Below are 21072 nucleotides of genomic sequence, written 5' to 3'. Positions count from 1 at the left end.
AAAACTGGATGTACAAGTTTTCATTTTTTTATATCACCAATAATATTTGGCTCAGTGCTAAGTGCCTTAGCAAGATGCACCTCAACCAAACACTTTTGGTAGCCATCAACAAGCTTCTAGTACAATTATTGTTGGATATTTGACCACTCTTCTTGGCAGAATTGGAGTTCATTTAAACTGGTTGGTTTCCTGGCACAGATCCATTTTCAACAGTGTTGAGAACTTTGGGAAGGCCATTCAAGGAGCTTTAGAATAGAATAGATTTTTATTGTCACTGCTACAAGAACAATGACACACAGTTTGGCATCTTTCCATTGTGTGAAATACACAATAACGTAACATTTACACAAGAAAGATATGTATAAGTTATACATACAAATGCATACATACGGATACACCCACCCATACATACATACATACACACACACACACACACACACACACACACACACACACACACACACACATATATATATTATATATATAACATCCATGAGTCTTGTCAGTGCAGTTAACCTTCAATCAGGTTGGAGGTAGGGCATGTTTGACAGCCTGTGGGTAGAAGCTTCTGTTGAGTCTATTTTTTGCCTTTATGTTTATTGCCTGCTTTATCCATTCCTGCACCAGTTTCGATGTGTGTTTGGGATCAGTGTCCAGTTGAAACACCCAACTGTGTCCAAGTTTGAACTGTGTAGCTATTGATCTGAGTGAAATTGAAGAATTTGGAGGTTTTCCTCTTTCTTCATTATTATCAACTGTTCCCAATTGAACAGTCTTGACTATTAGAAGAACTAAATTATATAAGGTAAGGGCCACAATTCTGATTAAAAAAAAATCCTCATATTGTATTGCAAATTAAGAAAAATCTGACAATTTCAAAGATTTGGAAACATTTAAAAACTCACTCTTCACTGGCATTCAACAGCTTCTAGACTGCAATGAAGTGCTCTCCTGGATAACCGCAGGAAATTATTTGGAAATTCACAAAATAATTACTTCTCATAGGAAACGGTAAGTACAAACCCCACAAACAATTTTTCATTCATTAAATTTGAATTTAATTGCATAATTGCTGTATATCAGGTAAAAATAACAAGGTGGGGTTTACTAGGAGTGTTCTTAAAGTCTGACTTTCATCTTTTAACACACTGTCACCAAATACAAGGAGCATTCAATAAACACAAATTACAAAGTTTATTTAGTTCACTGCTTTCATTTTATTTCTCATTGATACATATTTTGATATTGAGAAAAAATGTTCACTTGCATTAAATACTATTATTGTTTCATGATACAGACAAAGATAAGTCTTAGTATAGTGTTTATGAAAATACTGTACATGGCACTGGCCCATGTGGTAAGAAAGCATTCAAATACCTCTCTGCATAAGAACAGTGACATTACCCATGAGCATTTAGCCAAAGAAGTTATCTGAAACAATCTGTGCTCCTTGATATGGCTTTGGCAGTTCATCTTCTGTAAAACATAAAGTCTTTGGGTGTGCTTTATTCAGTTGTAACTCTTCTAGAAAATGCATGGCAGAGTGCCTCTTCAGTAGTTTTTTTTTTTCAATACCTATTGCTTTGCTTTACTAATTGTGGCCCTTTTAAGTCAGGAGTGTACCTCCACCCTACATATTCCACATGTACAAGGACTGATCCCCCAAGCTCAGTTACTGTGTATACTGTTTAAGACATCACCTGTGGTGTACACACAATGGTTGGCAATACTGCAGTGTAGGTGCAATGTGTGCAGGGCTTTTTACTAACTTGATTTCCATGGAGTCCAGAAAACATGAGTATGGTGGCGGGGTGCGGTTTGTGGCGCAGCGGCAGGGGAGGGGTGGGGCAGAGGGTTCCGGGGCAGTGCCAGGGGAGCCTGACTGGCACTGTTGCCAGTCATCAGCTAATCGTGACCTCCCTTATTTACATAGTAGGACGTTGGGACCGGCAGTGTGAAGCAGAGAGAGAAATCAGAGGGACGCAGACGGAGGAAAGGGCACTGTAAAGTGTGACCACTAAATCACTAATTGTGAGAATAAACAGGGTTTGCACAGTTGAAACTGAGAGACTGGAGTTGTGTGGTGTGTTTCCCGTGACCACTGTGTTACAGTTTGTTCAACTTGCATTGAGTGTTTGTGTCTATTGTTTGTGTAATTGTGATTAGCAGAAGTTTCCACTTGCTGGTAAGAAAAGATGTGAAGACAGGTCTGTCTGTCCAAAGGATTGTACAACCGGCTTTGTTCAAGTCAAATGGAACCTTGATGTTACCGCAGGCTCAAGAGGAAGTGTTAACGATGCACCCACAAGGCTGTGAAGAATGTATCCTAAAGACACCACAGGCTACACCAGCCCAGCCAGTTTCAGAGGACTCAGGTGATGTGAGCTTTGTGTCGCTGGGTTGTGTTTTCGGTCAGCTATCTGCACAGTGGCACATCCGTGGCCTTAGGGGCCTTCTATTTGACCTGCATCCCTTTACCCGCCTCTGTATCGTCCTGCAAAGAGTTTAGGTTGAGTGACCCTCATCATTGTGGTCATCAGGTCTGTATCTTAGCAACATTTATCATCTCCTTTCACAGAGGCTGAGGCTTTAGGCCTGGCCTCTGAGTTTCCAGCCACAGCGTTGCCGAAGGCTCTTGGTCAAACAGGGTGGTGTGTTCGTATGACTACATAGTAGTTCAAGCAAAGTTGAAACAGAGAGTTCAATGTGAGACAGGTGGATTCCCTCATCTGCACAGCCCCTGACATTCTCCAGTTTCTACAAGTCCCTGTTAGCTTTGAGGGGACTGATTGCAGCCATGAAAACAACCTTTGCTGGTCGTCATAAACTAGCACCTGTATTGCCTGGTTGCCAAAAGTGCTCGTAGTGTTATGCTGTGCTGTCCTGCCATGGGATTTGGAGGTAATGGTTTTGTGTGCATGCTGGTTGTGGTGTCAGCTGTGAGAACGTCAGACCTTTCAGCACACAGGTAGTGTTGCAGCTGGCTGCCAGATTATGCAGGCGGTGCTTTACACAAAACCTCCATTTCACTTTAAGGCCTTGTTTTCAAGATGTATCTTTTTCAGACTTGTGCTCAGAGATCAGTAGGTGAACTACTCGTTGGTAATAGACCAGACTGCCTGGGAAAACCTGTCACTGGATTGTGGAGGTGACCTACTATTCATTTAAATGGGCAGTCCAGGACCTGCAGAATGCATGTCTTCCCTTTAGGAGTTCTCCCACCTCATGTGCTTTATTGCAGGATGTGTTTCTCACAGAAATTTTTTACAGGAGCCTTTTGGACGAACTTGTCCACTTTTACCAGATTTGACTGCTAAAAGTGACTTAATTGAAAAACACATGCTAGATTCTGTAGCACATGGCTCACATATGGTTGAGAATGATGTTGTTTTTTCACTGTAGCCAAGTGGCTTTCCTTACATTTGCAAGTAGGCGTAGTGCTTGGGAGAGGCAGCTAACCTTTGGTAGCATCTTGGATCAAAACCATGAGCATATGCTTATGTGTAGAAGAACTCTACAATCACACTAGTACTCAGCTGCCATTTTGTGCTACATTTGCTTCGTTTCCTAACTGTGTTTGTTACAGAGTCCTCATATACATGGAAAATGGGTGGAGAGAGAGCCTTGATACATAAGAGAACAGTTAGTTACTTTGTAACCTAGGTTCTCTGACTCTGTAGCCAATCAGTGATGTCTCTTAAAGAGTATCCCCATGGAGATCAGACCCCTTACATGTAAAATATGTGGGACTGGGAGACCCTGTAAGTCTCTCTACTTAGAGAGAATTGAGGAAATTGGATCAGCCCTCCATCTTCTCTAAGTACCACCTGGAAGAAAAAAAAAAATGTTGTAGCAATATAATATGGTTTTCAAGATCGACTATACCTTTTACCTGTTCTCAGTCAAGTTCATGCAAATCCTCATATGTCCAGGTCACTCCAGCAGCAAAATGTCAGTCTGTTAGCTTTCACACATCTGCTGACATGCATTGCAAAGCAATTACAGATCACATGTCACCCAAATGTCAGAATTTCAAACAGATTACTGTATATATAACATACAGTATATATGTCGATTTCTCTCATCCTTATCTTCAAAATTCAAGACTTACATTCTCTTGTATCATTCAAAAGCCTGTCGACCCATGCACTTCCAACAGCTTGCAGGTAAAAAGCACCACAGTTTCTCCTTTTGCTACCCCTTTCCTTTTCCTACCCTCCTACCCTCTATATCCACTCCAAGGAATATCCTTGTGTATTCATAGACGACATAGGACACGCTCACAGCGGGGATGACTTTGAGCATGTTGGGAGAAATTCCTCGATAAAGTCCAGTGATGCCCTCCTGGCTCAAAATGGTTTGAAGCAATGTCAGCATGGAGACTTTAGGGGCTCCCTTCACTGAAGCTGTTGGGAAAGTAAAGAGATGAGCCACATCAAGATCATTTTAACACAAGGGGCACAATATGGTCTTCATCTGATGGAGCTGAACATGTCAATCCTACATATTTCTGAACTTGTTATAAACACTAAGCAAACTCTGTTGAAAGAAAACTGAGCTAAAGACTCTGGAAAAAAGTTAAGAAATATACCTTGGACTAAGATGTTCTTTGTTTCCTTTTTTTGGTCTACTGTTTAAAAGCCCTCTGGTGGCTCGACATCTTGCTAACAGGCAGTTTATGATTCTGTTTTAAATTTATGTTTTACATTTATGCCATAAGTACACTGTAACCTGATTTGTATCTCCCTGGAAATCTAATGACATAGATGCATAGATGCAACCTGCGACTATTGTGATTGGCCTTTTCAGTACTGTTAATTTTTCCTGTGGATTTCCAAACAAATGGAAATAATTTGTTTCCCTATGACCAGAACAAATAGAAGGGACACAGGACACAGGAAAAAGGACCCAACACTTTATTTCTTTCTATTATGGCCGGGGCAACATATAACTAACTAACCCATAAAAACCCCCACGAAAGCATGAATTCTGCTAAAGAATTCGGCCACTTACGTAGGTTGCATCGTAGGCTTTACATAGATTTACAGCAGAAGGCTAAATTAGCCGTAAGACAGTTATTCGACTAAAGTGCACAACCCCTCAGAACCGTAATTGTCAATAACCAAAGCATATGACAATATTTCTTCGAGACGGCATCAGCTTATATTGTAGTACTTGTCCATTTCAGCTGTATTAGCACAATAAAAACAGTTGCCCTCATTACTTTATGCGATTATGTGCAGTTGATGCTTTGAATGATGCTTTACCATATGTATCGCCTGGAGAGTCACATCAAATCTTATAAATATAAAATTCATATATGAAGGAATTTCTTTGCACACCAGCATGTGTTGAAATTCCTCTCACTTGTCACTTATTTGTAACTGTGAGTACAAGCACGCGTATCCTCACCTTGCGCTTGCATTCGGGTACGGATCAGCGCCAAAGGGTAACTTGCCAGTTGTCCACAAGTGCTGGACACGGCACCACATCCAACCAGCACCGTGACCCCTGGGTCCACTAAACCTCTGTTCCTGTTCAGCCAAGAAAACTTCAGAGTCTGTTGAATAAAAGACATGAAAAGAAGGTCAAGACTAAGGAAAACACAGCGGGAGCTGTAGGTTTTCATGTCTCTCTGACCTCGTAGACAGCCAGATCGATGCCAGCGTAAGGGATAATACCCAGCAAGTTAGGTATATAGCCCTTGTAGAAGGCTGCGACGCCTTCTCTCTGTAGGATCTGTTTGGCACAGTCTGCTATTCCTGAGTATTGACCTGTTTTTCTCAGTGTGAGACGGGTCTTTAACACCTGAGGGGAAGAAGAGAGAAGGAAAAGAAACAGAAGCAGACAAAAGGAGAGAACTTGTTCATTTTCATTAAGTCTATAAAATGTGTTTTCTCAATAATATAAAAATATTCTTTATGTCTGTTACCTCCATTGGATAGATGGCTGTCTGAGCTGTTGCTCCAGCCAAAGAACCGGCAACGAATCTCTCATGTACTTTTAAAGTCCTAGATTCATTACTGCCACGCATCATTTTCTTGATCTGTGCAGAAATACATAATTTTTAAGTTAATAATGTGAAATGGTTGTACAATCAGAGAAGAAAGACAAATTATTTTGGCAATTATTGTTAATGTATCGTTAAAAAGTAAACTGAACAATAAGAATAACATGACTGTCAGCTTTTACATCTGTTCCATGCAAGCTTTGCTTTTAAGATGTCACCAAGCACAAAATGTCCAAGAAATTCAAGCCTTGAGTTGTGAAATTTAAAAAAAAGATGACTGGTAGCTATCAGCAGCTTTCCTCAATATTGGATGCTAGAACAACTAAAACACTTGTAGAAAATCTACCTGGTAAAAAAGCAAAAAACAAAAACTGAAGGCCTGGTAATGGAAACAGCAAGGAAAGAGAGTAATAGAATCGAGAAATAGCACAAAGTGAGCCTCAGATTGGGTCAGTGGTGAGCACTCCAGGATTTGGAGGGTTTGTGGTTCTCAGAATTTCTAGTAGATCAGTAGGTAACGGAAGCTGAATGCCTGTTAGTCTAATACTGGAGTCCCATTGTTTTAGATCAGGTGCAACATTTACAGACCAGTAAAGCCACTGCATAACACCCCGTAAAAACACTTCCTTTCTTTTGAGGCAAAGAAAAAAAATCTTTGCCTTCATAAACAAAAGCAATAATTTTAAATTTAAAATGCAAGAGAATTTCACAAAATCAAATGTTTATTTATTCATATAATTAATGATTAAGGACAGTATAAACAGTATATTTACATCGCAGTTATGAAACAAAATTAGACGTAAAGTTTACACGCAAAACTGGTGCACGAGCGAGGGGAAAGCGTTTATTGTGTATAATAATACACAATGAGGAAGTCAACATTTTGGGTGACATCCTTAATGAGGAAACAACACTGTCATGTTTTAGAATTTAATGAGCATTTTCAGGAAAGCACCTCTCATTAGTTAAATCTTTTTTTTTTATTTGTACCACAGAAGGTTAAAAACCTTGTGACTTTCTGCAGTCTTGTTGCCATGCAACCAGAATACAGTGAAGGAAATAATAGCCTGAGAAGTCCTGCATCTGTTTCTCACTTCCGCGATATCTCGACCAAACTAGCTGCTGCTGGTTTGGATTCATATTCGATACAGAGAGAATAAATAAGAGAATATGTTTATTTTTCACAATGATCTAAATAGATCATTTAGAACGATTTAAATATTTGGACAAAGGAAAATAATAATAATAAGAGAATGATGAATCACGGTAAAGCCTTGAAAGAGTTAGGAGCGTAAGGTGAAAAATTGAATGTGTGTTCATAGTTTTCTCCACCTGTTCGTAAGCTGCAAACTTGATAGCAGTCTCCGGGGCAATTTTTAGGACATTGATTCCATTTCCCCTCCACAGAGACCAGATTCCTCCCTCTTTCACCATCGTCTGAAAATTGCTTAGCACATTCCCTTTAAAATCAGAGGAGCCGTGTACCTGGCAGAGTAAAGCAAGAAAGTCAATATTAAAGCATCAGAGCTCAAAAAAGACTTTTTATACATAAACAGTAACACATGGATGAATTCAGAGTGATCAGAGAGATAAGGCAGTAAGTGCACCAGTCTGACCTGTCGGAAGACTTTGAGCCTGTCTAAAGGGGCCGTTCCAGTCCGGGATACAGATCCGGCTATGGCTCCAGCCATCAGCTGCCGCCAGACAAACCCAGACTTCTTTTCCTCTTCTGAAAATTCATCTGGGACTGTCAGCTGCTCACCGATGTCCACCATCTACTGAAGCCATGCAGGTCAGAAGATGTATAAAAAAAAAAGTAACAAGGAGTGGGGAATAAAAAAATATTTTGAATTCTTAACAGTGGTGTCAAACACACTGCATACTGTATGATAAATTTTGTTTCCGACTTTACCAATGAGCGTTTCCAATGGCACGCCACTTCCTCCATGTTAGTGATAGGGTTAAACAGGAAGTGGTCCCGCCACTCATTCCAGTTAATGGTCATTGTACCATCCTTATCTATACTGTGGAAACACATATAAATAAATATTAAAAAATAGATAAAAAGGTCATAAAATTCATATAAAGAAAAACACCAGAGACTGTACAACAAAGATGGACACAGCCACAGTGACATCACCCTCTGGTTAGAATGTCTGCAGGGTTCAGACACCTTACGTCTGAAACCACAGTAAGTTCATGTAAATCGATAAAAGTTCATCTTATTATTAACTACTACTACTACTATTAGTAGTTCAGCGGCTGCACTTCCTCTATGTCCTGAGGAAGAATAACCTGGACCAGAACCTGCTGCTGGCATTCTACCGCTCCTCAGTGAAGAGTGTGCTCTAGTACTGCCTGGGCGTTTGGTATGCAGGGGTCACAGCTGAGAACAGGAAGGCTGCGCAGAGGGTAATTAACACATCATTGGCTGCCCTCTGCCACCCCTTGAGGCCATCGCCAGCTCCTCCTGTCTCAGGAAAACCAGGCCCATCACAGGTGACCCCTTGCACCCAACCCACCCCCTGTTTGACCTGCTGCCCTCTGGCCAGCGCCTCAGGTCAATCAGGTCTCACACCTCCAGACTCACAAGCAGCTTCCTCCCCTGGGCAATTCAGACTGTCAACAAACACTATACACCCTGCCCACCAATCCTGCCTCCCTAGTCTGAGCCATGGTCGGAGTAACCTTCATCACTATGGACTCTTTTCAGACCAAGTCTTTTCTTTGCACTACTACTGAGCACTTTGCAACTATTTTGTTGTCCAATGTTTCAATCGTTCTCTTATTTTTGTATATTTTTCTCTTGTTTTCTATTTATTCCTGCTGTCTACTATTTATATTTTATCCCAGCAGGACAGTTGGTGTAGAGCACCTACAATTTTGTTGTAAATGTACAATTACAATAAAGGGCTATTCTAATCCATTCTAAAGACTCAGTTTCATTAGTGTGGAGATCTCTTCATATTCACGTTTTCAACTCTCTGAATGTTCTTCAGATCATGTTTTCAATATCCCCTTAAAATAATCCACTGATTCAATCAGTTTAGTTTTTTTTAAATATGAGGCTAAAATCAAGGTTTTATGGATAAAAGACAGCTTTTGTACATACTACAAATCTCCCTCCTCTCCATCACTGGGCCAGAGTGAGGATTGACTCCAGCAAAAATTGACATTATATCTTCCACAAAACTAAATCTCTAGGTTAGAGAGTAACTAACAAACCTGTAACAATGGGTCACTGTGACTGAGGTGATTGAACAGCTTCTAAAGATTCTCCCCAGTTTGGTTATAGAGCATAGTCAGTGGCTTAATATTGAAAGTGTCACGCTGCTCAACCTATTAGAAATGGTGGCAGGTAGTATTTTTGATGATAGACAGGGATCGTAGGAATTATTAATGCAATATGGATTACTGATTGATAACATACCTTAACAAAATCCTGTTGGCATCCTCCAAGCTAATATTCACACCAATGTTGCGAAGACAGACCTGAATCTCTGTTGCATCTATGCGACCTGCAGATATCCACAAGTCACAGGGGTTGAGTGAGAGACGAGTGAGATAATTACAAAAACTATCATGTTGTGATCTGATACAGACCATCGTTGTTATTGTCCAGGCTGCGAAACATGTCTTTAAGCTGCTTTTCATGGCTACGAAGATACTGAGTGAACTCTTCTAAGTCCAGGACTCCATCACGGTTGGTGTCTCCGGCCTCCACGATCTGACAGCAAGGACGTGATGTAAAACAACATTTGGTCAAGAACAAAAAACAGGTCTTTAAACAAGTGTAATTACACAGTGCTGCTTGGTCCTTAAAAGTATACTTTTACTTTTACTTGAAAGTATCCGGACCAAAAATGGACTTTAGCCTGTCTACACATTACTACAAAGACAGTGTGTTTGTAGTTCTCCACAACAGCATAAGGTTGCTTCAGCTTATCAGAGCACACAGAGCTGAGGTGACCTTGACAGCAAAGAAATATCTCCTCACAAAAGTCCAGCAGCCTCTGGGCTTTACATAAACTTTGCAATCTGTTGGGAAAATATGGCTGATAGGTGTTGTGCAGTCAAGGAAATATGTGTTAAATGAAATGCTTTTCTCCCAAGAAGGATCGGTTCATCTGTTTTAAAAAGTCAAAAAGGCTGTTTTATAAACTAAAACTATTAATTGAACTTTACACATCCAGCTAATAGTTAATTTAAGCTGTGAACAGAATTATTTTTAAGGTATTCACCATACTCGAAGATTTAATGGGCCACTTCAATGTTTATTTCTATTAGTGTAGCTTGCATGATTCACAGTTTACATTTTTTTTTCCATTAGAAGCACATGTAAAGGGTCCAAAAGACGTACACTGAGAATCCCAGCTGCACAAAAACAGCCAAGCAATGACGCGATCAAGACCATTCGGATTTTCCAATATTTCCAGTGTTTGTTAACTTCACTGTCTACTAATATCTCTCGAAACTGTGTCCAAAATTTAGTTTAATAAACAGTTTCTAATGAATGAACTGCAGATAAACAACGCACCGATTTTCCCTTAAATCTGTTAGTGGATATTACCTCCTTAGTGATGCCGGCAACTTTTTCATCTTTAGCCTGTGGCGATGACACCATGTGGATTGTAATCAATCAACGGTTTCATGTAAATGTAAAGGAGTTTTTATCTGAATTTTAATTGATTATAAACAATCATTTATCTGCTGAGCATTTACGTTTGTCAGAACTGACACAGTTTCATATCTTATCAAGTTAAAAAATGATAGACAAATTTGTTGTTTGCAATCTAGAAGTTTTGAAATTTTAGAAAACATAAAAAGAAAAAAGAATGTTTGGACTTTTTCACATACTGTATGACATTTATCTGTGTGCAGCTCCTCAGTCTATAACAAGCCATTTCATTCTGATTGGCTGCCCCTCATGAAGAGAAAACAATAGTCTCTTATGTGTTCACTGTAAGAGCTGTATGACTTACAGTGAACACATTTATGTATGCTGACTTTACCATGACGTTATCATTTGAAATTTTGGCCATGTGTGTTATGAATGTCCACAAAAGGTTTGGATGACTAGTATGCCACTCTGCAACCCTTACTCTCCTTACAGTTACAGCTACACCCCATTTTTCCAAAACTTTGGTGTCCATCTCTGTTTTATGTAGTGGCTCAAATAACAATAAGAATCCCTGTCTAGTTACCTAAAAAGTAACTCTGTCGCAGAAATATTCTTGGAAAAACAGGGGCCAAAACACACTGAAAGTAGAGAGTGAATTACACAGAAGCAGTGATAAATGTTACAGGAGAAAAAGAAACTGGACAATTATCCATGTGTAGAGAGATCAAGCATATGACAGAGCAAAAGGTTACTAATCTCAGCTTACAAAGTCCTGCTCCTTCGACCAAAATAGCATCCCGCTGCCCTTTACATGTGTGCAAAGACAGACACTCACACATTAAATCTTACCCTAACATAAGCCTCAAACTCTGAAATAAACCATATTATGCTTGCAGCCCTCTTAATTCACAAAGAGGAGCAAGGCTCAGCTTACAGTTTTCACACAGTCCAGGCGAGAGAAGAAGCAGAACTAGAAGAACTGATGAGTTCTCTTGGTGACCCAGACACTTTTTACCAAAACAAACACTCAAAGAGAGAAGAGAGACACCGTGTGTGCTTTCTCAATACAAATCCATGCTGTTTATGTTCTCTGCTGCTGCTGCTGCTGCATAAATAGTAAGGATGCAGATAAGATGGAACTAGAAGGTAAAGGGAGAAGGGCAGAGATTTTGCCTTTCCTGGTTGTTTAATGTAAAGAGAAGAGGAAAGATGAACGGGTGCTATTCTTAATGAATAGAAAGTGTGCAGGAAGGTGAAATTTAGACACAGTTTCTCCTTCCCACAAAAACCCATGCATAAGCAGGTTAAACCACTGAGTTAAACAATGACCTTCCAACAGTAGAGCAACAAGTAATGGCAAAAAAGCACTGAAAAGCTGAATTACTGAGGTTTTATCTGAAACCAGCATCTGGTTTAAAAATCTTTCTTTACAACTAAACTGACTTGATGTGACTTCAATATACAAAAATGGCAAATGGCAAAGCCCAAAAGTAGAAGCCTGCTGGAGGATTTTGGTGGATATATTCTCTCTCGAGTGTGATCTGTTGTAGAGACAGTAGGCCACCTGGGGACCAAAGTTATCATCTAAAACTAAAATTAGATGTGGAAAAACCAAAGAAATAACAAAAGCATAATTGCAGGCTTACAAAACTATCTAAAATAAAAAGAAATACAAAGCTGAAATGTCTTCACTTTCATTCTTATCTACTTGTTTAAAATCTTCGCTATAACCACCCTGAATAAATGTATTGCACACTCAGTCATAAAGGTAAGGAAAGTTGAGTTCCCAGAACGTTGATCCTGTTTACCTGGACATTGCATTTCTCAACGTCCGGGTAAACAGAATCAACTTTCTGGGAACTCAACTTTCCTTTTTCCAGGATTCAGCTGGGTGGAAATGTGTAATGAGACTGGGAAGACAATAGGACTCTCCCACTGTGCTAGGAACCATTTTGAGCTTAAATTATGCTTCAGCGGGAAATCTGCTTCATAATTTATGATGTAACTGGAAACTCCTTTTAACCCTACGGTGTAACATTCCACGTAATCTGATGTGCACCTCCCAAGAAATGTAGCTACATTTAGGGTCAACGCAGCTCGCAAAGACTGAATGACGTGGAAGGTTGAAGTGTAGAGTCGTTTATCAAAATGGCCCACTATTTGTGTGCATGTTAGGTAACAAGATTTTTAAAGAGCATAGAGCAGATAAGGAATGATTTATTGACTGTTTAATGGTAAAACTGTGTCAGATGGTAAATGGACTGGTTCTTATATAGTGCTTTTCTGTTTTATCTGAGCACTCAAAGCACTTTAGACAACTTGCACATTCACACAAGCACTTTTTTCTAAGCGCTTACTATCTAACATTCACAGAAATTCATACTCCCATGGATGCATCGAAGAGCAACATGGGATTAACGTCTTGCTCAAGGATATTTGGCTTGCAGACTGGAGCAGACTGGGATCAAACCGCAAACCTTCCAGTTAGTAGGTGACCTGCTCTACCACCTGAGCTACAGCCACCCAGACGGCTAGCTCCTAAAGACCAAAACAGTCTGATCACTGACATTGGGAGGTGTCTAATGTGAACTGGCAAATATCTGTAGAAAATGAACCCATTTGTAATGCACAGTATCACTGTATGCTGCTGTATTACCTTCTCTACTGAGCCTTTGGAAAGCCCCTGGTCTGCCAGCCCTCTCCGCAGTTCAAGGATGTCAATGTGTCCATCTTTGTTGATGTCCAGCTGTTCAAAGAGTTCAGCCCAGCGCTGCTCCCGCTCCTCGTCTGGACTAGAGGATTCACTCTCCTGGCAGTGCACCCAGGGGAACCAAGTCCGCTGGGGTCCCATGACTGGTCACCAGTCAGAGTTAGCTGATAAGATACAGGGGCACCAGTTCAGTATCCACAGCCTGACACAGAACAGTATGTCTGTTTATCTGTGAATACCTCAAACTTTCATTTGTACAACAAACTATTCAGTTATCAAAATTAAGTTTTGTTAATGAGAGCATTGCAACCCATTAGGGTCAGTAAACTGAAGCTTATGGGCTGCAAAGAAAGAGACCAAAAACAATCGAGAAAATTATTAAAACTGACTGCAAACAGTTGTTATCTGGTTGGCGGGTTTTGCAGAGGCAGCAAATGTAATATTAAGCAGAAACAGGGGCACAGCGCAGGACCCTGGACCCCAATCATAACCAGTCTCTGTGGGCCCCCTTTCTTTCTTGATCTGTATCTTTCAGTGTAGCTAATAATTAACTGTTCATATTCTGCATTTGATTAAAAAAAACAAAAAACAAAACTATGATATGTCCAATAGTCTGCCCACCTTAAAATCTCCCCATGTTTGGATCCTCATCTCATAACATACTGTAGCCTGTATAAGCCTCTTAACCTTCTTACAGCCTAACACTGTTTTCAGCCTGTTTAGTGCTAAGGTACATTAGAGGTCTACCCAGATCACTGAGACACACTAGAAGTTGTAACAATGTGAGTATCCTGATAATTGTGAAAGTTTAAATAAGTCTCCCAGCTTCCGCTAAGGAGCTCTTTTGGAAGAAAGCGAAAATACCTTATGTGGGGCCAGTGACTGTAATAAAGGGGGGCCTCATGTCCTTGCAGTGATTGGTCTGTTGAATAGACGTGGTAGTGGTGGAGCTTCTGTGATTAGTCACACCAGAGGGCGTTTCCACATAGTGAGAAATAACTACAATTACAGTCCTTTGGTTGTGTAGGCTGAATAACAGAATAATGAAATCCATTCAATTTAATGATATATGTGATAAAATAATATATAACAGCCACTTTCTGTTGGTATTTATTTCACGTTTAAAGCAGAAGTTAAATATATCATATAAGGAAGTCTACTGTTTTTGCAGATATATATCGGGTGGTTTTGGAACATATGACAATCTTTGTGGGTGTACAAAGAGGTGCTGGTGTACAGCAAACAGCAAAAGCTGAATAAACGCACCCATAAAAGTGTCTACATAATTTTCTTTTTTAAATAAGAAGCAGTGTCACTGTGGTATTTTAAAAATGCTGTTTCATCAGCCTGAAAATCTCACTGTCTAATTGCTGAGAGTCACTGGTCCAGCATATCACGAAGACACTTGGCATTAGTGTGGCTAAGCTTTCAGTTGAAACTATTCTGGATAGAAATGATTGTTTGGAATAACTCTGAGTTGCCGTGATGTGACCTCAGTTTGTGTTACATTTTGCAGATCATTTGGAGAGGGGCCTGGGGCTGCTTCACTCACTCTGACTGTTTCTGAAATGAAAGGCCATGTGTTTCATACTGTTGGTTGTAAGTTGTACTGGGTCATTTTGGTAGATGTCACATCTGAAACTGGCTCACTGTCTTTAACAATTGCTAAACCATCCTAAGCCTGTTATCTGTGCTCTGCTAACCTTTGTTAACAGCTGACTCCCCTCACTTTGCCTTCCCTCCTTTGTTGATTCATGCCATTAGCTGTCACTTAGATACAATAAATTAGTGGTGTAAAAGCGAGGCCAAGGAGGTCAGCTTCATTTGTATAAGGTGAATGTAGCACCTCTACACCTCTAGTAGAGCCTCCACTATTTTTGAGAAATCAAAATTCAGTCACCAAGCTGATGCATTCAGGCAATTTAACTATGACTAATTTACTTACGGATGAAACACAGCAAAGGAAAAACAAACATTTCATTCCAAGCTAGAAAAGGCTCCTCCTGCCACCGAAGAGCTTTAACCCAAAACTAGATGCCCCTGAGCAGAGATAACACGAGGAGGAAGCTTCAGATGTAAACTCACTATTTTGCAGTTTTAAACCTCAAATTTATTTATTTTTTTTGTGTGTGTGTGTGTGTGTGCATTGTATCTGTTGATAACAGGCAGCCGTCACAGTTTTGTTTACAAAGCCTTGATGATAGGTAGAGATTACATCTGGCAGGGTTAAACTGGGTGTACTGTAGCTGTTACATAGTGTTCCTGTTATAAAACACCATTTGAAATGAATAGAGTTGAACGCTATTATTCATAGTGGATGTGTAGTCGATTCAGTCGAGTCGAGTGTGTATTGTAGTTGAGTTTGCAGCACAGGACGTAGTGTGAGTTGTGTAAGGCGCTGTTACTGTGCCCACTCTGTTAATCTGATAGGCTACGATTAGCCTATTTTGAAAAATGAATGCAAGCAGCAGGGCATGTGGGCATCGAGTGGAACGTTTACTAAATTTGTAACCTAATACTGATGTGTTCGAACACTCTCCAGTAACTGAGTTACTGGTTATTACCGGTAAACTGGGAATGCCATGAAATACCCCGGCTCACATGTTCATCCACATACACAACAGCATTTTATCCTTTAAATACATGACAACACCTTTCACTTGATCCTCACAGCGTTACGCACGCTGTTACGGTCTAATTATAACATCTACGAGACCATTTTGAGGCGCACTCACAGTGTGTTTATCTGCAGACCGACTCGCCGCCCATGCTCGGGCGGATGCGGAGGATCAGGACGCAGGAGAAACCGGCAGGTCCGCTCAATCCTAAAACAGCACTGGAAACCACACAAGCGGGCTCCCCTTGGCTTCAGCGGGTCTCCGTGTTCTGCGGCGCTTGGCGCTGCGTCTTGCAGATTTCTCAGACACTCTTGTTGAGGAAGCAGGAAGCGACCGAAACACGCAGTCGTCCTCCTGCTGCTGCTGCTGAAGCCTTCTGGTGGAGAAGTGTCCGATCCGTGTGTGTCCGCAGTGTACTCAGAGTGTGAAGCCGGCAATTTATTTTGCGTCAATAAAAAGAATTATTAATTGTTTACGACAAGGACTTCTCACATGACATCAGCTAGAGCCCCTGGGCCAGATTCTAAATAAATACTAAGATCATCAGTCCATGGTTCCCTAATGCTTATAACAGGCTAATACATTTAGGTCCATAAGTATTTGGACAGTGACAGTGTTCTTAGTTTTGCCTCTGTTCACCACCACAGTGGCCTTTCAAACAGCCATGCTGTAATTAAAGTACAAATTCCTTATATTTAAAGTTATGTTAATTTGTCCCTTTACTATTGAGCAATATGATTAAAAATGGCGGCACTTCCTAAACAGTTAATGCAGTACTTTTGTGAAATCCCTTGACTTAAAGCTGAAAGCCTGCACAGAATTGTATATCACTGAAAAACATTCTGCTAAATGAGCTTCTTTACCTTCAATGTACTTTGCGAACGGTTTTTAAAGGCTGGACACTTTCGTGCATGCTGGATTTTAACTATACTAGTTTGACTTTTTAAAAATACTTTGAGTATTCACGTGCATAACCACTCTCTGTTTATTTTAACACAGTATATTACCTAAAATTATTCAAGGTATTTCAACAATTCCGCTGTTGGGCACAAGGTGTCCCCTTCTTCGTTATTTTCAGTGTGTTTGGAGGTTTCAAGTTTCCAAATCACACGTGACTGGCTTCCACACTAGTTATGTCACAAAATTCCTGCTTCTTCCCTGCAGCTCTTGAAGATGAGCACGGAGATTTTATAACCTATCACAGCTGGCAAAAGCATAAGGTCGAAGGAAAAAAAGGAATCACTAACATGTAGAGAGGATATTCGTGCATGTTCAAGTCATTAATTTAAACAGTGAAGATAACCGAATGCACTGATATGTATTCATAAATGATATTTCTCTCCAGGTGAGACAGGAACATCAATGAACAAGAACACAGCTGGGGATCTTTCTGAGTATCTCAGATAATTTGGGATTTTCCTCACAGCGTCTAATGAAACACCAGTATTTAAAAATTAGTTGACTCATGTGTGCAAATGTTTAACCAACCAGTGTCATCTTTTCATTCAGGAGGAGCACGACATAATCTGCAGGCCTCCCATACGTCACATTATTCAAACAATGGAAGTTATGATTCAACAGAAGCATTTTTGTCTCTATGTGTCTCTGATTTGATTTTTACAAATTTACAGTAATATGGAGTCGATCAGAATTTGGCACAAAGTTTTAGCTCTCTTTTTAACATTATTTGCAGTGACATACAGATGAGCACTGTCTGCAGAGAGCCACATAAGAGGGTTATAAAACAGCCAACTAACAAATTAGAAATGGAGAAGAAAAGCTGAACCTTATTTAATGATTTTGCCAGATGTTCCTCTAATTTTGTCCACCAGCTTGTCCATCATCATCTCCGGCCTGCAGATCTCAGACATTCTCCAGCGATGAGTGGTTGTGCCTGTCCACCTGCTCCTCCCTCATCACTTTATTCTTCTGTGATATAACTCTGCAGCCCACTCTGTGTTTCGTTTATGACACACTTTTAAGATGACAGGTGTACCCTGACCACTCATGTACACTCACACATGTGATTTTCCTACTATTATATTATATATTGACTGTGTTTGTATCTCTTGTTGACAGGACTACATGGCCTTTGAGCACGTATACAGCCTCTCATTCAACGGTTTTAATCTCTATTCACTTCCCATCTCCACACCTGCTGTTCTAATCGAAGCAGATTGACAGATCAGATAGCACACGGGCGGACTGCTGTATATAAGAGCAGCACGCTTTAGTCCAGGAGACTGGCTCGGAATAATTCTTCAAATACAGCTCGGTTAATTTTCCCTTTGCAGATCATTTAATACTAGCAGCTTCAATGTGTAGGGGGCTCTCCTACCTGCCTTCCTCATGTCTGGAGAAGTACGTGTTTATTTTTGATATTATGTTTTACATTAATAAATGAAACCCTGAGTTTGTTTTACATCTTCTTTTGTCTGTGTTTCAGGGCAAAAGAGATTCGGGTGAAGCTAAGCCACCTGGCTGAGACCCACCACAAGAACAAGTAAGTTCACTGAAACCCGTATTTTGAATAAGGAGTAAATCAGAGGAGCTGAAGCTACATTTCTGACTCCCTGTGCCCCTTTTATCAGGACTCAGGACGGAAGAATTCTGCAAGACTTGGAAACGCTGCTGAACAGCAAAAGTAAGATTCACTTTATTTTGCTTCTGAAGTCAGTCACCACTTTAATATTCAAACATGAAAAACAGCTCAATGTTACTGGAGGGTGAGGAGATTTGACCTTTTTCTGGTTAATTCTAGCACATCTTTACTGAGAAAGGTTAATCAGTCGTTTGCACAGGCAGCAAAGTGCTTTTATTTTGTACATAAGAACGCACACTGATATTTCAGCTAAAAATCTGAAGACATTAGGCATTATTATCACTAACATATAGTGTTCTTCCTTTTTAAAAATGTGACATGGTAATGTTTATTCAGGGTGCATCCTAACTGAACTGCTTTTTACTTTTTACTGAGTTAATTCTTATAATTAATTAATTGTAAAGTAAAAGTACCTTTACTTTTATACATCTATATCTCCTGTATTCTTAATACTCTAGATAGATGGTGAAAACCATCATATTACTGTTGGCTAATTTATTTTTTAGTGTTGCTAATGCTAACTTACTATTTAAAACAGTATGTATCAAAGGAAAGGCAGTCAGCTGTGTTTGACAACTGCATATTTTGTACTATTTAAGCCTCAATAAGGAGAATTAAGGTGAAATAACTGTTACGGATTCAAATATTGGGGATGGATACAAGAGGAAAAACCACAATAACCACACTGGTCCGGCCGGGTTGAGTCAAACGATGATTTTAATGATCACACGCGTGGGAGATGGACACCGTATGCAGACAGCATCAGATCTCAAAATGGTGGAGCATTGATCAAACTCTTATAGCCTCTAGTGGCCCCCACCTAATCATAAAAGCCTAAACATTCACATGCTTTCTCTCACACGGCGCCTAAGCTATGACCTTGGCTCCCTGTTTATCTGCTCCTGCTGAGATGGGGCAGAAAACTCCAGCATGTTCCGTTCTCTTCTAATCAGACAAATAAGGCGATGACTTTCTGCGAACAGTATTTCTTATAACTCAGCAGTATAATGCATCATAAAACAATATCATTCATTCACAATAAATCAGCAGTCTAATGTAATGCAAATCAGTTTAACAAATGCAATAGTTATCACCTTCTTCTAATTCAGGAGAATAATGCAAACTAAAACTACATAATAATTCACAATCTTTAATTAGGGGTCTAACATGGCATAAAATAATATTATAATCTCACATAACTCAATGTTAATTCCAGTGGCACAGTTTATCATAGGAACTGTGTAAAAATGGCTTTTAGAACAGTATTTTTGAATTTTTGTAACCAAGTAAAAACATGAAAAGCTCAGATGTTTAGCTGAAATTTGTGTCAAACCTGAACCGTTCTTCTAGCTCTTCTTTTCTTCTTCCTCTCAGGTGGTTTGCAGGCCTTTCGGGCGTTCCTGCGCTCCGAGTTCAGTGAGGAGAACCTTCAGTTCTGGCTGGCTTGCGAGGATTACAGGGTTTCCCCTTCAAACCTGCAGAAGAACAAGGCCTGCAGCATCTACAGCCAGTTTATCAACCCTGACGCTCCACAGGAGGTTGGTAGAGAGGAGCACACATCACTAAACAGCAAATGATGAAGAACAAAACTTATTTAAATAACTTTTCCCTCATTAGGTAAACCTGGATGCTGAGACCCGGGAGGCTCTGCTGAGTGTGATGGACTCTCCATGTCCCAACACATTCAACAAAGCACAGCAGAGGATCTACAGTCTGATGGCCAAGGACTCCTTCCCTCGTTTCCTGCGCTCACATCACTGCATGGAGGCCGTTAAGGCTTTTTAAACATGCTCAGATTAGTACTAGACCTGCTTTAGAAATAAGTGCTGGTGAATCTGTACTGCTTCAATTGTTGATTGTATTTTAGCAATTAATCTAACATATGTGATCATGTTAACCATAAGGTAGTGCTGTCCTTATATGCACAGTATACTATCAGTAAGCTTTAAGTCTGACGTTGTAACCTCATAATTATCAAACTTAAATGTAGATGTTGCACCTCTGCATGGCTACAAATTAAATCCAGCAAAAGGATTTAAATAAATACCTCATAACAGAGAACTCTTGTACCTTCTCTGCGGTCTTCCTCAGCATCCTTTGTCCATCCCTCCTCTGCACACGTCTAAACCATTTCAGCCTTGCCTGTCTAACTTTGTCTCCAATCACTACAACGCATGTGCTTACGTTAGAAAAGCACCAGTAAACTTGCAACCATGTCCGATCATGCAGCTACTGTCAGCATGGCTGGAGTCTGACTGAGCCGAGGCATTTAAAAATGATTTTGCTGCTTTTATTTAACCTGTTTATATTTTCACTGTGATTTGGAAAAGGGTGTGGGGACCTGCCAATCATATTTAGTTGTCAGCGTGAGCAGGGCAGATTCTGTTATCCTTGTAAAATTCTTATACTCCTTACAAAGCATGGACCAAGTACCATCAAAGGAAAGAAAACAAGTGACACCCAAAAAATTTTCATATTTAAAAATAAATATATATATATATATATATATAT

General features: G+C 40.0%; 2 protein-coding genes across 2 annotated transcripts; one reads left to right on the top strand and one right to left on the bottom strand.

Moving 5' to 3' along the window:
• Positions 1-1207: 1207 nt before the first annotated feature.
• On the bottom strand, positions 1208-16373 carry slc25a23a (solute carrier family 25 member 23a). Its single transcript, XM_080881493.1, has 11 exons — positions 16077-16373; positions 13288-13505; positions 9614-9737; positions 9441-9528; positions 7923-8034; positions 7627-7785; positions 7343-7495; positions 5933-6046; positions 5641-5808; positions 5413-5560; positions 1208-4406 (listed from the first exon to the last, which is right to left on the bottom strand). Exons 2-11 carry the CDS (start codon positions 13480-13482, stop codon positions 4195-4197), a joined length of 1473 nt encoding a protein of 490 aa, XP_080737619.1. The 5' UTR covers positions 13483-13505; positions 16077-16373; the 3' UTR covers positions 1208-4194.
• A 1903-nt stretch (positions 16374-18276) lies between these two features.
• Positions 18277-21001, top strand: LOC308395759 (regulator of G-protein signaling 5; the record flags this gene model as incomplete). The annotated part of the gene is made up of 5 exons (XM_080880748.1): positions 18277-18320; positions 18406-18462; positions 18551-18603; positions 19936-20099; positions 20179-21001. The coding sequence occupies 5 exons, from the start codon at positions 18277-18279 to the stop codon at positions 20344-20346; spliced, it is 486 nt and encodes a 161-aa protein (XP_080736874.1). The 3' UTR covers positions 20347-21001.
• Between the last annotated feature and the right edge of the window lie 71 nt (positions 21002-21072).

Source organism: Rhamphochromis sp. 'chilingali', assembly GCF_963969265.1.
Source record: "Rhamphochromis sp. 'chilingali' genome assembly, chromosome: 4".
NCBI lineage: Eukaryota > Metazoa > Chordata > Actinopteri > Cichliformes > Cichlidae > Rhamphochromis > Rhamphochromis sp. 'chilingali'.
This window is presented reverse-complemented; position numbering and strand designations above follow the sequence as displayed.